The sequence below is a fragment of the Rattus norvegicus genome, chromosome 15, assembly GCF_036323735.1.
Source record: "Rattus norvegicus strain BN/NHsdMcwi chromosome 15, GRCr8, whole genome shotgun sequence".
NCBI classification, from domain to species: domain Eukaryota; kingdom Metazoa; phylum Chordata; class Mammalia; order Rodentia; family Muridae; genus Rattus; species Rattus norvegicus.
This window is the reverse complement of record NC_086033.1, coordinates 35,010,540-35,027,460: the sequence shown is the minus strand read 5'-3', so window position 1 is coordinate 35,027,460 and position 16,921 is coordinate 35,010,540. Positions and strand designations below refer to the sequence as shown.

Sequence of the window (16,921 nt, the reverse complement as noted above, 5' to 3'; positions counted from 1 at the left end):
ATGCTTTTAATTCCAGCACAGGCAGGTGGATCTCTGAGTCCCAGGATAGCTAGGGCCATACAGAGAAACCCTGTCTCAAGAAAAATAAAAGGAAGCATTTTTTTTCTTTTATCTTTTTTTAATACCACCTTGCTGTGTAGCCCAGGCTGACCTTGAACTGCACATCTTCCCTCCCTAGTCTACCCAGTGCTGATAACATGCAAGTTTTCCTTTTCCCACTCAATGACAGTTGCCGTAATATTTAAAAGGGCAAATACATTCCCTAAATTACTGTATTTTTCACACCGTACTGCACATTTAATACTTTGTTCCTCACATGCAGTGTCTGACCTAGGTGTCCCAGGGCTGAGGCTGGAGGATCGAAAGCCAAGGCTAGTCTCGGGTATATATGTCCATACACATCCAGTTGCAAAAAGCAAGAAAACAAAACAACCCCCTCCCACAATAGTCTCCACTCTTAGGTTGCGATGTCCTTAGGAGTGAACACTAAGGCTCGCCACAGTGTGCGCACGCGCCATGCTAGCAAACAGTTCGCGGGTACGGGCTTTGCGCAGGCGCGCCGCGGAGGGGCGGGACTCTTTGCCCGAGTCTCTTCCAACTGCAGTTTGAAGCAGCGCCATTTTGAGCATTCGGCCACCGCGGGCGTGATTGCGGGGAGGCTGGGCTCCCCTCCTTTACCAGGCTTTCCTTGCTTCGTTTCCATAGCTATATGTGGAGACGTGGGTACACAGACGTCTAGGCGGTATCCAGCATCCCAAGCGAACCAGCTAAAATGATGTTAAGAGGAAACCTGAAGCAAGTACGTATTGAGAAAAATCCGGCTCGCCTTCGCGCCCTGGAGTCGGCGGCCGGAGAGAGCGAGCCGGTGGCCGCGGCGGCCATGGCGCTGACGCTGGCCGGGGAGCAGCCGCCGCCACCCGCTCCTTCGGAGGAGCACCCGGACGAGGAGATGGGCTTCACCATTGACATCAAGAGTTTCCTCAAGCCCGGCGAGAAGACGTACACGCAGCGCTGCCGCCTCTTCGTGGGTAACCTGCCCACCGACATCACGGAGGAGGACTTCAAGCGGCTCTTTGAGCGCTACGGCGAGCCCAGCGAGGTTTTCATCAACCGCGACCGAGGCTTCGGCTTCATCCGCCTGGTGAGTCTGCGGCGGGGCGCGAGGAAACAAACAAACATAAAAACTGCGGGGGCTGCGGGGGGTTCGGCGTGAGGGCGCCGCAGGGCATCGGTCCTTGCTAGGTGCTGGGCGCAGCGAGGCTAACTTCGCGAGCGCGCCGCTATGGCAGGGGGCGGGGTCAAGGAGGGCTGGCGGCGGAGGGCTGATGGTCTTGCGGGACAAAATTTTGTTGTCACGGAGGTGAATTAGGAATGAACTTAAGGAATTTCAGCAGCGGACTTGTTCCCTTTAAAAGAATGATCTGTATCTTCCTTTTGCTTTCAAGGAGATGTGCCTGGAAGGACTGGGTGGTGTAGTTCAGTGGCAGAACTTGGCCTAGCATTAGCATGCTCAAGGCCCATGGTTCCTTCTTCAGCATTTTAGCAAGTACTCGCCCTCTGTTTCTGCATTGCCTGTTGTCTACCCTAAGCCACCCAGGTCTGCAAACTCCTGACAGTAATTGGGGGCGAGGGTGGGCGCTACGGTTTATTTGACTTATCCTAGCATTAAAGTAGTGTTCTATACCCTCTTAAATTTAAATAAAGAAAAAAATTCCAGTTAGGTTAAAAAAAAATGCCTAGTTTGTCACCATTCACTCACTCACTCATTCATTCATTTTTGGTTTTTCCAGACAGGGTTTCTCTATATAGCCTTGACTGCCATGGAACTTTGTAGACCAGGCTGGCTTCAAAGTCAGATCTGCTTCCCTCTGCCGAGCTCTGGCATTAGAGGCTCACGAGCGCTACCACCACCTAGCTTATACCTGATATGTTAATTGCAATCCGACTACACTTTTATCCATTTTTGAGACAGCCTCAGTATATATCCCAGACTGGACTGGGACTCAGGAGCCTCTGACTTGGTATTGTGATTACTGGAATTAGAGACATACCAGTGAGAGGGCTTGGAGAAAGTTTCTATTGGAACCTTTTTATTTTTATTTTTTAAATTCTTAAATGTTTTTATTTTTGCTGTTTGTGTTTGTGCATGTGTGTCGGTATATGAGCATGAGTGTTGGCCCTCTGAGACCAAAGACTAAAAGGGGAGGATGCCAGTGCGGGTGCAAAGCAAGGAACTGAACCTGAGTCCTTCTGGAGCAGCAAGTGTTCAGATGAAAAGCCGTCTCTGCAGCCATCTAGTGAGATTGTTTTTGTTTCTTTGTTTTGAGACTGGGTTTCAAGTTTTCATTTTTGGTTTTTAGAGACAGGGTTCCTCTGTATAGCCTTGGCTGTCCTGGAACTCACTCAGGCTGGCCTGGAGCTCAGAGATCCTTCTACTCCTACCTCTCTAGTGCTGGGATTAAAGGAAAATGCCACGACCAATGGGTGAGATTGTTGGGTTTTGAAATTTTATTGATGTAGATTTAATATATAGAGAAAATTAACTATAATTGGTTATATTTTTGGGACAGAGACTTGAAAATGTATGTGGCTTGAAGGATAAATGCAAGATACTAATGAGAGTGGGAAATTTTCTTAGAATTAATGTTAAATATTACTTAGAAAACATTTAGTTTAATTTTTTGTATGTTTATGGGTATTTTTGTGTTTTGCCTGCATGTATGTCAGCAGGCATTGGATTCCCTGGAATTAGAGACAGTTGTGAAAAATACAGAACTGTGCTGGGAATTGAACCAGGGTGTTCTGGAACAGCAGCCAGTGCCATTAACTACTGAGCTGTCTGTCCAGCCCTCAATACATTTACTTATTTTTCAGATGCAGAGCAACAGCTTGTCTTCTGATAAGTCCTCCCCAACCCCCAGCCTTGGAGATAGGGCTATTGCAGCTCTGGCTGGCATAGAACTCATTTTGTAGACCAGCTTGGCTTCAATCATACAGACCCATCTACTTATGTCTCTTGGGGCTCAGGGATTAAAATGTGTCTTACCGTAATGAGAGATACATATCTTGAGATAAGAGCCTCACCCTATAGCCCAGGCTGGCCAGTAACTCGTTGCATAGCATAAGTTAGCCTTGATCTTCTGGCAGTTATCCTGCTTTCCTCTCCTGGGCATTGGGTTTACAGGTAGGTGTGAGCTGTAATCTGGCTACCTCTCATTTAAAAATAATTTTTTGGCTAGGTGGTGGTGGTGGTGGTGGTGGTGGTGGTGGTGGTGGCGGCGGCGGTGGTGGTGGTGGTGGTGGTGGTGGTGAGCATATATTTAATCCCAGTTCTCCGGAGGGAGAGGTAAAGGTAGTCGGATCCCTGAGTTCTAGGCCAGCCTGATCTACAGAGTAGTTCTAGGACAGCCAAGGCTATACAAAGAAACACTGTCTTGGGGCTGGAGAGATGGCTTAGAGGTTAAGAGTACTTAATAGCTGCCCTTCCAGAGAGAGGTCTTAAATTCAATTCCCAGCAACCACATGATGGCTTATGACCATCTATAATATCTGGTGCCCTCTTCTGGCCTGCAGGCATACATGCAGGCAGAATGCAGGGTGCTGTATATATAATACATAAATAAATCTTTAAAAAAAACCATACTGTCGGGGCTGGGGATTTAGCTCAGTGGTAGAGCGCTTACCTAGGAAGCGCAAGGCCCTGGGTTCGGTCCCCAGCTCCGAAAAAAAGAACCAAAAAAAAAAAACAACAACAAAAAAAAACCATACTGTCTTGACATCCCCCACCACCCACCTCAAATCTGGAATTAGAAAGTAGGAAATGAACAGACTGCTCTTTTGCTCCTTTAGGACAAACTCCTGTAAGCTGGGTACGATGGCACACTTGGTCCTAGCTCTGGGGAGGCAGAGGTGTGATGGTCTCTTGTAAGTTCCAGGCCAGTTTGGTCTGCATAGTAAGTTTCAAGATAGCCAGGACTAAATAGACAGACACGTCTGAAAAGCAGGATAAGGGGTGGGATGGGAAATGTGTTTCTCTAAACCTGGTATCCAGAGTTTTTTGTGTAGGAATAAAAGGACCTGTTAATTGGAAACTAGGAGTTAACTTACAGAAATTTAACTTTTTAGGTAATTTTACAGTATAATGTGAATTCTGTGGATAGGTAAATTTATAAATTCTAAGTGTTGCTTAAGTATATTTTTTCAATTGGAAATGCATATAATTGTATAGTAGATGCAAATGTAAATATTGATACACAGTGACTTTGTAAGTAGATGGTAGAATGACTATAAAACTGATATGAAGTCTGCCTGGTTTGTATTTCTAGAGATTTTCCAACTCCCCTTTTTTAAGGGAGACAGGCTGAGTGTGTAACCAACCTTCATTGTGTTGAGATTATAGTTAGAACCAGTGCTGTACTCTAGAAGCACTTTTAAAAATGTATTATCACTCCAGGCGCATGCCTTTGATCCTAGCACTTGGTAAGTAAAGGCAGATTGATTTCTGTGAGCTTGAGACCAGGTCAGTCAGGTCTACCCAGAAACCCTGTCTTGAAAACCAAAAAACTGTATTATCATCTTCAACTTTAAAATATATGTGTTCATGCTTTGCCAGCATGTGTGTGTCCACTATGTGTAGTGACAAGTCTGGATTTTTGGTTTCTTTAAAAAATACAGAAATAGCGTAAGAATGTGCTTTTTAAAGGGCTATGGGGCTGTCGGCAACAGCTGACTATGATTTGTCTCCTGCTCTATCAGAAGCATAGTTTTGCCAGCTGCAGATAGTTTCTGTGATTGTGTGACATTTGGAATTCTGGGATCTTCTCTGAGGGTATATAAATGCTAGAACCCCATAGTCAGGGATTGTAGTGGTTGGTTGTTCGGGGGGGGGGGGAGGGGGTTGGTTGTGGTTTGTTAGTAGTTGGGCTCAAAGAAGAAACAAAAGAAAAAAGAAATTAGATTTAGGAATCTCCATATCTTTCCCCTTTATTCTTTCTTTCCTATCTAGTGATAGGGCGTGAACCCTGGGAGATAAAGGGTGGCCAAAAAAGAACCAACAGGGTAGCAAAGATTAGTTACAACCCTCTGTGTGCCTGTGCCCATGGAGGACTGAAGGAAGCACTAGATTCTCTTCAGCTAGAGTTATAGATTGTGGCAAGCCATTATGTAGGTGCTGGGAACCAAATCCAGATCCTCTGAAAGAGCAACAAGTGCTCCTAAGTGCTGTGCTGTCTTTTTAGCCCCTAGAAATACTTTTTTAAAAAGCATTTTTGTTATTTCTGCTTTTATATGTATGCATGTGCATGACAGCATATGGATAGCGTTCAGAAAAGAACCTGTAGGAGTCATTTTTCTCCTTCCACTGTGTGGATCCAGGGATACGGTTTAGGTTGCCAGGCTCCACAGCAGCTTGTCTTTACCTGCTGATCTGTCTCTGTAGTTCATAGACATTCCTTTTATTTGGTAATAGTTATTTTTGGAGACATGGTCTATGAAACCCTGTCTAGCCTAGAACACACAGGAAGGACTGTGCCTGCTTTTCCCTCCCAAGAGTAATGGGACTAAAGATGTCATGCTTAACCTTAATTCTGTAATTTTTTTTTCTTTTTTTCAGAGCTGAGGACCGAACCCAAGGCCTTGCGTTTGCTAGGCAAGCGCTCTATCACTGAGCTAAATCCCCAACCCAATTCTGTAATTTTTTTTTTTTTTCTTTTTTTTCGGGGCTGGGGATTGAACCCAGGACCTTGCGCTTCCTAGGCAAGCGCTCTACCATTGAACCAAATCCCCAACCCCTGTAATTTTTAAAACACAAATTTCTTTTATATTTCTGTGTGTGATAAGGACCAGTACAGATCAACCTGGCCTCAAACTCTCCCTGTAGTGTAGGATGATCTTGAATTCCTTATAATACTCCCCCACCCCGCCTCCCCAGCTGAGGACTGAACCCAGGGCCTTGCGCTTGTTAGGCAAGCGCTCTACCACTGAGCTAAATCCCCAACCCCTTATAATACTTTCTTCTTTCTTCTTTTTTTTTTTTTTTTAAGATTTATTTATGTAATGTATATGAGTGCTCTGTCTGCACGTAAACCTGCATGCCAGAAGAGGGCATCAGAGTACATTTATAGATGGTTGTGAGCCACCATGTGGTTGCTAAGAATTGAACTCAGGACTTCTGGAAGAGCAGCCAGTGAGTGCTCTTTACTTCTGAGCCATCTCTCCAGCCCCGATAATGACAGTTCTGGAGAATTGAACAAATGTCTCTTTATCTTAGATTTCATTTATTTTTGTCTTAGGGATGTGCTGAATGTGTGTCTGCATCATGTGTATGCAATGCCTATGGAGACCAGAAGAAGTCATCATATCTTCTAGGACTGGAGTCACAGATGGTCTGAGCTGCCATATGAGTGTTGGGAATTGATTGAGAGCAGCCAGTGCTTTTATTCACCAAGCTATCTTTAGCCTCCTACCTCTAACTTATTTTTTTTTTTTTAAAGATTTATTTATTCTATATAAGTACATTGTAGCTATCTTCAGACACACCAGAAGAGGGCATCAGATCTTATTACAGATGGTTGTGAGCCACCATGTGGTTGCTGGGATTTGAACTCAGGACCTCTGGAAGAGCAGTCAGTGCTCTTAACCACTGAGCCATCTCTCCAGCCCCTCTAACTTATTTTTTAAAGTTGTGTGTATGCTTGCTCATGCTGTGTGCACATACTTGTATGTATGTATATACATACGGTGAAGGCTTTTTTTTTTAAGTTTGAGGATTGAGCACAATGAAGACTCTTTCTACTAAATTTATTGTTGGTTATTATATATACTTACCTTACAAGTGTGAAATCTATAAATAGAAAGGAATTTTTTTCATTTTTTTGTTAGATTTTATTTGTGTGTGTGTGTGTGTGTGTGTGTGTGTGTGTGTGCTTATGTTTGCCTGAGTGCATGCACACAGTAGCCAGTAGCACACATGTGGAAGTCTGAGAACACCTTTAGGAGTCTGTCCTCCTCTACCTTTTGTGGGTCTGAAGATCAAACATCAGTCATCGTGTTTGGTGACAGGTGCCTTTACCTGCTGAGACATCTCACTGGCACAGTGCTTGTTTGCTTTGGGACATAGGGTCTCACTGCAAATCAAGTAACAAGTAATTTGTGGACTGTAATTACAGTTCTTGCCTTCCTGTTAAGAAGTAAATGCACATAGGTACTTACAAACTAGAAAGCACACTCATTTGTGAGAACTTTCTAGGAAATAGCAAATGCCTGTAAATTATAGCATTTGGGAGGGAAATGTTCAAGTCTGAATGTATCACTTGCTTTTCAGTATAATGGAGAAAACTTAACAGTTCATGAATTTGAATTTGACTTCTCCCATGATAGCAAAAAATTCATAGCCCAGGCAGGTATTTCAGGAGGAGTGATTAACAAGACCTAATGCTAGTGTTTGCAGATAACGAGGATAGGCTGACATTGAGAATATGATTTGTTGTAGTGTCATCCAGACGTGTGTGTGTGTGTGTGTGTGTGTGTGACTGTGGAGGTGGGGTTAGAGAAAGGACAGCTTTGAGGCCAGCCTAGGCTGCTTGGGGAGACTGTTTCAAAAAAATCCCATAAATAAATGAACCAACCGGGGTTGGGGATTTAGCTCAGTGGTAGAGCGCTTGCCTAGGAAGCGCAAGGTCCTGGGTTCGGTCCCCAGCTCCGAAAAAAAGAACCCAAAAAAAAAAAAAAAAGAACCAACCAACTAGTGTCAAACATTGAGATATGTGTGATGAAATAACTTGTGTTCAAAAATAATGGTTTTTTTTTTTTTTTGTTTTGTGTGGCCTGGCTGTTCTAGGACTTGCTCTGTAGGCCAGGCTGGCATTGAACTTAGAGATCAACCTACATCTGCTCTGAATGCTTAATGACTGTTTTGTTTTGTTTTTAACTTAAAATGTTCACAATGATGTTTTGAATACATAGTAAATCAGGTGATGCCAAAGTTAAAGATGAAAGGAACCTTAGTATCTGTTTCTCAGTGATACCCAGTCTTTTTAGAGCCAAATCACTATTTTAAATTTTTTGTTGCTCAACTTTTAAAAAATTGATTTTTCCTCCTAAAAAGGAATCCAGAACACTGGCTGAAATTGCAAAAGCAGAGTTGGATGGTACCATACTGAAGAGCAGACCTCTCCGAATTCGCTTTGCTACACATGGAGCAGCCCTAACAGTCAAGAACCTGTCTCCAGTTGTTTCCAATGAGCTTCTAGAGCAAGCATTTTCCCAGTTTGGTCCAGTAGAGAAAGCTGTCGTGGTTGTGGATGATCGTGGTAGAGCTACAGGAAAAGGTTTTGTAGAATTTGCAGCGAAACCTCCTGCACGAAAGGCTCTGGAGAGATGTGGTGATGGGGCGTTCTTGCTAACAACGTAAGTTTTAACTCTCTTGTCCTCTTCCCAGTTAAATATGGACTTGTGTTTGTTTGTTTTTAATTTTATTAATTTTTTGAAACAAGATCTCTCTGCATGTAGCTCCGGATGGCCCCACGCTCACTATAGAGACAGTTTGATCTCAAACTACCTGCCTCTGACTAGTGAGCAAAGGGATTAAAGGTGAGCACGCGCTGTTAGGCCTGGGCTTTTTTTTTTTTTTTTTTTTTTTGAGACAGTTTTTTGTTTTTGAAATCTAGGCTGCAGATGTTGGCTTTGAACTTGCAGCAGTCCTGCCCAGCCTCAGTGTTAGGTTTACAAGTAAGTGTGTGTCATTATGGGTGGTTTGTTCTGGAATAATATTTGTCCATGTTTGCATAGGATAAGTAGAATTCACTAGAAGTCATATAGAGTAATCCTTAGGAATTGTAGCTTGGGGTATAATTTTCTCATATCAAAAACCCAATTGTTTTAAGTGTAGAACCCAGTGAAATTTTTTTTTTTTGAATACAGAGTCTTATCTTTATAGTCTAGGCTGGCCTGGAACCCTCTGTATGTGTAGCATACGGAGTTTATATAGTCTTCCTCCCTCAGCTTCCCAAGTACTAAAATTAAAGTCTGGCTCAGTGAACTGTGTTGTTGTTTTGAGACATAGTCTTGCTGTATAAACCAGATTGGCTTCAAATTTACTTTCTATCTATCTATCTATCTATCTATCTATCTATCTATCTATCTATCAATCAATCAATCATAAGTACACTGTAGCTGTCTTCAGACACACCAGAAGAGGACATTGGATCCCGTTATGGATGGCTGTGAGCCACCATGTGGTTGCTGGGATTTGAACTCAGGACGTCTGGAAGAGCAGTTAGTGCTCTTAACCTCTGAGCCATCTGTCCAGCTCAGGCTTCAAACTTTCTGTGCAGTTGAGGATGACTTTGAACTCGTTCTGATGTATATGTGTCTATATCATTACAGATGTGTGCTACCATCCTCAGCCTTGGAATAAGGTGCTGATTGTTTAGCTTCAGGACCTGTCAGACTTTTACAAAGTGGTAATGAATGGCAGGCTTTAGTTGTTTTATAGTCCTACCTACTTCTATTTCTGGACTTAAATATGTGGACAAATTTCAGTGCAGGTTAAATTAGATTTTCTGTGATGACAAAGGTTGAACATCTTTTTGTGTACTTTTTGCCCAGTTATATCAGATATACATACAATCATGAAGTATCTGAAACTTTTCGCCCATTTTTGTTTAGTTTGCCCTCTTTGTGAATTTTATAATCTAGGTTCACATCAGTATTGTAAATAGTTCTTTTAGTTTGTGGCTTGCATTTTTGTTTTTTTGTTTTTTTTTTTTTTTGGTTCTTTTTTTTCGGAGCTGGGGACTGAACCCAGGGCCTTGCGCTTCCTAGGCAAGCGCTCTACCACTGAGCTAAATCCCCAACCCCTTTGTTTTGTTTTGATGTAGGATTTCACTATGTATTCTCTATATACCGGGTTAGCCTTGCATTCCCAGCGATCCATCCTCCTCTGCCTCCCACCCAAGTAGTGTGAGTAAAGATTCATGCCACAACACCACGTCCAGCTTGTGGCCTGTGCTTTGGGAAGCATGGGCAGTGCATGGGGTGGAATCTAGGGCCTTGTATTTGGTAGACAAGCTCTCTGCTTGAGCTACATCAGCCCTGTGGTGTGCACTTTATTTATTTTTTTTTTTTACTAATTTTTAAGTTTTATTTTTTAAGTATATGTATATGTATATGTTGGTATGTGTGCACATGACTTCAGTTTCCCTTGGAGGCTAGAGGTGGCAAGGCATTAGATAGATTCTGGTGTTTTAGGCAGTTGTGAACTGCCAAATATGGGTGTGAGAAGCACTAGTCTCTTCTGCAAAGCCAGGATGTACTCTTAACCACTGAGCCATCTCTCTAGAACAGTGGTTCTCAACTTGTGGGTTTCAACCTATGGGGGTGTGTGTGTGATATTTACATTTCAGTTCACAACAGTAGACAATTACAGTTAGGAGAAACAACAAAATAATTTATGCTTAGGGGTCACAACAATATGAGGATTGTTTTTTTTTTTTTTTTTTTTCTTTTTTTTTCGGAGCTGGGGACCGAACCCAGGGCCTTGTGCTTCCTAGGTAAGCGCTCTACCACTGAGCTAAGTCCCCAACCCCTCAATATGAGGATTGTTAATTAAACAATTAAAGGTTCGTGGCATTAGGAAGGTTGAGAGCCTCTACTCTGGAGCGACATTTTAATTTTTTAAATAGTGATTTTCAAAGAACAGCAGTAGCTGGAGGTAGTGGTGCTCCTGAACCACCCACTTTAATTCGGGTCTCCCGGAAGAGCAGTATTGCACTTGACTGCTGGGTCATATCTCTCTCTCCCCTCAGGGACCTAGAGGCATCTCACCTACTGATCACCTGCTGCTAATAGGTGAGGTGCATAAGAGCACTGCCCACCCTGCTCCCCATTCCCTACTTGTCTTACTCAGTCCCTTGCCTGTGTTTCTCCTGTTCTAATGTTTCCTCCCTCCCCCTTCCTTTTCCTTTCTCTCTCCCTCCCTTCTACCCTCCCTCCTCGTCTTTTTCTTTCTGTCTACTTCTCTCCCTCCCTTATGTTCATACTCCAAGATGGCCTTTTGCTGTCCCCTCAAGTAAACTTCCTCAAGTAAACTTCTTGCACTAGATCTTTTGTGTGGGTTTATTTAGCAGCACAGGTTTGCACAGGCCCCCAAAGATACCCCACCCTTCGCTGCTTTGTCCTATCACCTGATGACTTACTAAACTAAACCCTCCATTATTCCCCACAATAGAATACCTCTCAAGTTCCTAACAAACAATGCATTAGGTGGGAAAATGGGGTGGGAGAAGTCTTACAAAACTGAAACTTCAGGGTTTTGTTTTTTGTTTTTGATTTCTGTTTGTATGTTTGTTTGTTTTAGTGTGTGTCTGTGTAAATATCATTGAGGGCCAGAGATCAATGTTGGTTGTTGTCTTCTAGAGTGGGTTGCCTTGTTTTTGAAGCGAGGTCTCACTAAGACCCGAGACCCACTGATATGATTAACTCTGCTAGCTGGCCAGTGAGTTCCAGGTATAAGTCTGTCTCTGCCTTTCCAACTTTGGGATTACAGATGCCTGCGTCACTTGCCTTTGTAGTGGATGCTGGGGGTTGAGCTCAAATCTGCATGTTTAAGTTACAAAACCAGGTGAGATAATGGACAAAGGACGCTTCCACAGGAGTGGTAGGCATAGTGAGATCACAGAGCAAGGTTAAATGGGACAGTTCCTTAAGTAGTTATACCTCAGATTCCTCTTTTATTATGTGATAAAAAGGCTTGTGACTGGGGTTGGGGATTTAGCTCAGTGGTAGAGCGCTTGCTAGGCCCTGGGTTCGGTCCTCAGCTCCGAAAAATAGAAAGAAAAAAAAAAAGGCTTGTGACTAATCTTGGCTCTTTTTTGCTCCTGTGTCTATTCCGGAACTGGACAAGGGGGTGGGGTTGTCAGGTTTTATTTCAGAAGTCATCCTTCCCTGCCTCCCAAGTGCCGGAATTAAAGGCCTGGCTAGAAATTAGTTTTTGAAGAAATAATGTTCAACCTTTTCTCTCTCTTCCTTCATTCTTCCTTTAAGTTATTTAATTTAATTTTATTTACGTTTATTTTGTCTGCATGTATTGTGGACCACATACATGCCTACTGTTGGTGGAGCCAGAAGAGGGGTTGGATCTCTGTTGTGAGGTTGTGAGCTGCCATGTGGGTGTCAAGAATTGAACCTGGGTCTTTTGGAAGAGCACCAGTGCTTTTAAATCCTGAGTCCTCTTTCCAGCCCACCCTCTATTTTTTTTTAAAATGGGCTCTTCTGTAGCCCACTTGCATGTAGTTTAAGGTAACATTTAGCTTCGGTTTCTCCTGATTGTGCTTCCTGAGTGCTGAGATTATAGGCAATGCCATGTCTTGCTTTACTCAGTTCTGGGGTCTGAACCCAAGATTTTATGTATAATAGGCAAGTACTGTCTACTGAGTAATACTTAACTCATTTTGTGTTTTTCCTCTAGTTAGGGTTACACCTCAGATGTTAGGAGCTTGACTTGTATTTCTTCAAGTATCACTGTTCTGAAGGCATATTGCTTGTATGGTGATGAGCTGATAGCAGAAAAACATTTAATATATCATCTGCTCTTCTCATGAACTCTTCTTTCCATTTTACCTTCAGACCACAGTAATGTGAGAAGGGTTTCTAGGCATATCTTTCAGTAACCACTCCTGTCTCTTCTCAGTCCCTAATTTGTTCCGAGTGTCCTGTGGCTTCCCCCGACCCCATGCCTGATTTAGGTTTCATTTTGTTTAGGTTCATTTCGTTTGTCTTATTTGAGACAAGGACATGGCCTTTTGTGGCCCAGATTGGCCTAGAACATTCCCTAAAGGATCGCATGACATGAACTCCTCATCTTCCTACCCCCTGTATCTTACAAGAATAATATGTGCTTGCTTGCACCACCATACTCTGCTGCTTTTTTTTTTTTTTTTTTGGAACATTGAGATCATGGTTTTATTAAGGAAGATTGAGAACTGTTACAAGTGTGAGGAAGGATTAAGGATTACCTGCAATAGAATTTTTTAAAAAATAAAAAGGGAGGGGGTTGCCAGAAAGATGTCTGTGGTTAAGAGCACTGTCTGCTCTTCCAGAGGTCCTGAGTTCCAATTCCCAGCAACCACATGGTGGCTCACAACCATCTGTAATGGGATCTGGTTCCCTTTTCTGGCGTGTAGACATACAAGTAGGTAGAACATGCATATTAAATAAATGAATAAATAAATTAAAAAAAATTATGTGGTTGTTTTGTGTTCGTGCATGTCTGTATATTGTGTGTGCAGTGCCTGAGGAGACAAAGAAGGTGTTGGATCCTCTGGAACTGGAGTTGATGATTCTGAGCTGCCATTTGGGTTCTGGGAATGAATTGAATTTGGGTTGTATGGAAGAGTAGCCAGTGCTCTTAACCACTGAGCCAGTTCTCTGGCTTCTGTTGTGGAATTTTTTAAAAAAGATGGAACAGTATTGCTAGACTGAGGAAGACTGAGAAATAGGCAAATCTGAGTGTTTGAAGGACTGAGAGATGAAGTCATATATATATATATAAAATCTGGATCGGATGATTGTGTGTGCTGGGTTGAACCCATACTCTTCTACTCTGTTGTTACTTGAGACAAGGTCTCACTTTGCACACAGATCAGGAACTATACATTTATACATACTGTGTATGTAGTGGAGGCTGGCATTCACCCCCCTTAGCGTCTGTAGTCCTGGAATTTCAGGTGTAAACTATTGTTTGGTTCTTTTGCTGCAGAAAAGTAAACTGACCAAAAGCAACTTGGAGAAAAGGTTTACTTCTGTTTATAGTTGTGGTCAGTTATAAAGAGAAGCCAGGGAAGGAAATTAAGACAGGAACCTGGAGATGGGAACTGAAGCTGAGGCTATGGAGGAGTACTGCTTACTTGCTATCAGAGTTTGTTGAGTTTGCTTCTTGCTATGTCCCAGGACCACTTGTTCTGGGTTTTACTGTGCCCACAGTGGGCTAAGCCCCTTACACACCAGCCAAGAAGATGCTTTATAGTCTTGTCCACAGGCCAGTTGATGACATTTTCATAGTTGAGGTTCTGTGATAGTTACTTTTCTCTTGGTCTGATAAAAAAACTTATGACCAAGGCAACTTGGGAAAGAGTGAATATATTTGGCCTTACAGTTCCGGAGGGAGCCGTCAGTTCTATGATGGTGGAGTGAAAAAGGTGTGGCTCTTTGAGCCAGAAGCTCACATCTTGAATTGCAAGCACAAAGACAGCAAACTGGGAATTGTAGGAGTTGTTGAAATTCTGAAAACTCTCTATATATAACCTACTTCTAACCAGCCTATACTTCCTAAGCGGACCCAAACAGTGCTACTAGCTAGGGGCCAAGTATGCAAATGCCCAAGACTATGGGGAGCTTTTCTCATTTAAACTAATACAGATTCTTTCCTAGACTGTTCTAGCTTGTCTCAGGTAGACAAAATAACCAACACAGCAACCATGCTTACCTATTTTGACAAAGATCTTAAAAATTAATTAGCTAATTTTGTGTCAGGTCTCATTGCATAATTCTGGCTGTCTTCGAACTCACCCTATAGACCAGGCTGGCCTCAAACTCATAGTTCCTTCTGCCTTTTCCTCTGCGATACTAGGATTACAGTTGTGGGCCACCATGCCTTGCATTATTTTTATCTATGAATATGCATGATGCTTAGACATTTTTCTTAACTAACATTTTTTTAAACTTATTTATTTATTTATTTATTTTTTTCGGAGCTGGGGACCGAACCCAGGGCCTTGCGCTTGCTAGGCAAGCGCTCTACCACTGAGCTAAATCCCCAACCCCTATTTATTTTCTCTAAGTACACTGTTGCTGTCTTCAGACACACCAGAAGAGAGCATCAGATCCTATTACAGATGGTTGTGAGCCACCATGTGGTTGCTGGGATTTGAACTCAGGACCTCTGGAAGAGCAATCAGTGCTCTTAACCACTGAGCCGTCTCTCCAGCCCTTAACTTACATTTTTTTTTTCTTTTTTTTCTTTTTTCTTTTTTTCGGAGCTGGGGACCGAACCCAGGTCCTTGTGCTCGCTAGGCAAGCGCTCTACCGCTGAGCTAAATCCCCAAGCCCTTAACTTACATTTTTTAAGTGAACATTATTATTATAAAATTTAGGAAAGGATGTTAATTATAGTCATGAAATTAATATTTATTGATGCCTTTATATTTTTATCTAGAACACCTCGTCCAGTCATTGTAGAACCCATGGAGCAGTTTGATGATGAAGATGGTTTGCCAGAGAAGCTAATGCAGAAAACTCAACAGTACCATAAGTAAGGCTTGATTATTAAAGATATTTTAGATATATATTGTCTTGGGTATATTACCTTTTTTATGAAGTACTATTAGAATATAACCTGGTTGATAGAGTGGTTTGGTCTATATGGAATGTTATTTTTATTGAAAGAATTATTTAATTTTATGTATATGTGTATATGCTGTTGAGTGCATATATATGAACTACATGTGTGTAGGAGCCCACAGATGTCAGAAGAGGCATTGGGTGGAACTCCTGGAGTTAGATAGTTGTGAGCTCATTTGTGAGAGCCAAACCTAGGTCCTCTGTAAGAGTAGTAATTGTCCTTAACTGCTAAGCCATCACTCTGGCCTCATTATTTCCTCTTTGTATACATGAATAAAACATGCTAAGTTTACTTAGAAAAGCTTTTTTCTTTGCTTGCCTCTCCCTCTTTCCTCTCTTTTCTTCCTTCCTTCTTCCCTCCTTCCTTCCTTCCTTTTCTTCCTCTTTCCTTTTCTTTCCCTTTCTTTCTTCTCTCTCTCTCTTTCTCTCTTTTTAAAAACAGTCTTACTGTGCAGTTATGGCCGGCCTGGAATTTGCTTGTGGGTGTATGCACAAGTACAGGTGTCAGCGGAGTATGGGAGCCCCTAGAGATGGAGTGGAAGCTGTTGATGAGCTGCTCAGGATGGGTGCTGTTGTACTACATATTTGAGATTAAATAGTCGACTGGTAATGTCTTATAAGGACATAACTGTTAAATATGTAATTACAGGTAGAGTGAGTTGGTTTGTTATCTTTAGTCTAGCCGCTTAGCTTGGTACATGGCAAAACATTTATTACTAAGAAAATCTGACTCTAAGACTATTAACTTAGGGCTCATTGGGTTTGTATGTTGCAGGTTTCAGTATGTGTAGTAGTTGAATGAAAACCAAAGGAAGTCTCATGAGAGGTAGTAATATTAGCACAGGTTGGAGCACTGCATTTTATAATTTTTGAATCATGGCTTCATTATTAATTGGACACTATGTGGAAATTTCACAAATTTGTGTTTATAGAATTTTATTTTATGATCCTGCCATGAGATAATGTATGCTGCCTAACTGTTCAGGCCATAAATGTCCGATAATTGATAGTTGTTATTAATCTCTGTGGTTGCTTACTTTTTTTTTTAAAAGATTTATTTATTATATATAAGTACACTGTAGCTGTCTTCAGACATACCAGAAAAGGGCATCAGATCCCATTACAGATGGTTGTGGGCCACCATGTGGTTGCTGAGATTTGAACTCAGGTCCTCTGGAAGAGCCCTTAACCGCTGAGCCATCTCGCCAACCCAGGTTGCTTACTTCTTAAGTACACACTTTTGTATGTTTTTAATGTTAATACAGGGAAAGAGAACAGCCACCACGGTTTGCTCAACCTGGGACATTTGAATTTGAATATGCATCTCGATGGAAGGCTCTGGATGAAATGGAGAAGCAGCAGCGTGAACAAGTTGATAGAAACATCAGAGAAGCCAAGGAGAAACTGGAGGCAGAGATGGAAGCCGCTAGACATGAACACCAGTTAATGCTAATGAGGCAAGGTAAAGAGATGTGCCAGTGGTAGATATTATTAGTATTTTATTATTAGTTGTGGTTTTGGAGAA

At 42.2% G+C, this 16,921-nt stretch overlaps 1 protein-coding gene across 4 annotated transcripts in view; it reads left to right on the top strand.

The window, feature by feature from the left end:
• Nucleotides 1–16,921, top strand: part of Pspc1 (paraspeckle component 1) — an 86,016-nt gene continuing 69,095 nt past the window's right edge. Inside the window, exons 1-4 of one of the 4 annotated variants that reach the window (XM_039093316.2) lie at nt 1–1,141; nt 8,105–8,406; nt 15,212–15,307; nt 16,662–16,858. In XM_039093316.2, the coding sequence (XP_038949244.1) occupies nt 773–1,141; nt 8,105–8,406; nt 15,212–15,307; nt 16,662–16,858 (964 nt within the window). In that variant the 5' untranslated portion in view covers nt 1–772. The remainder of the gene's footprint in view (nt 1,142–8,104; nt 8,407–15,211; nt 15,308–16,661; nt 16,859–16,921) is intronic. The other 3 variants (XM_039093317.2, XM_063274262.1, NM_001025672.2) reach the window with 3 other exon arrangements.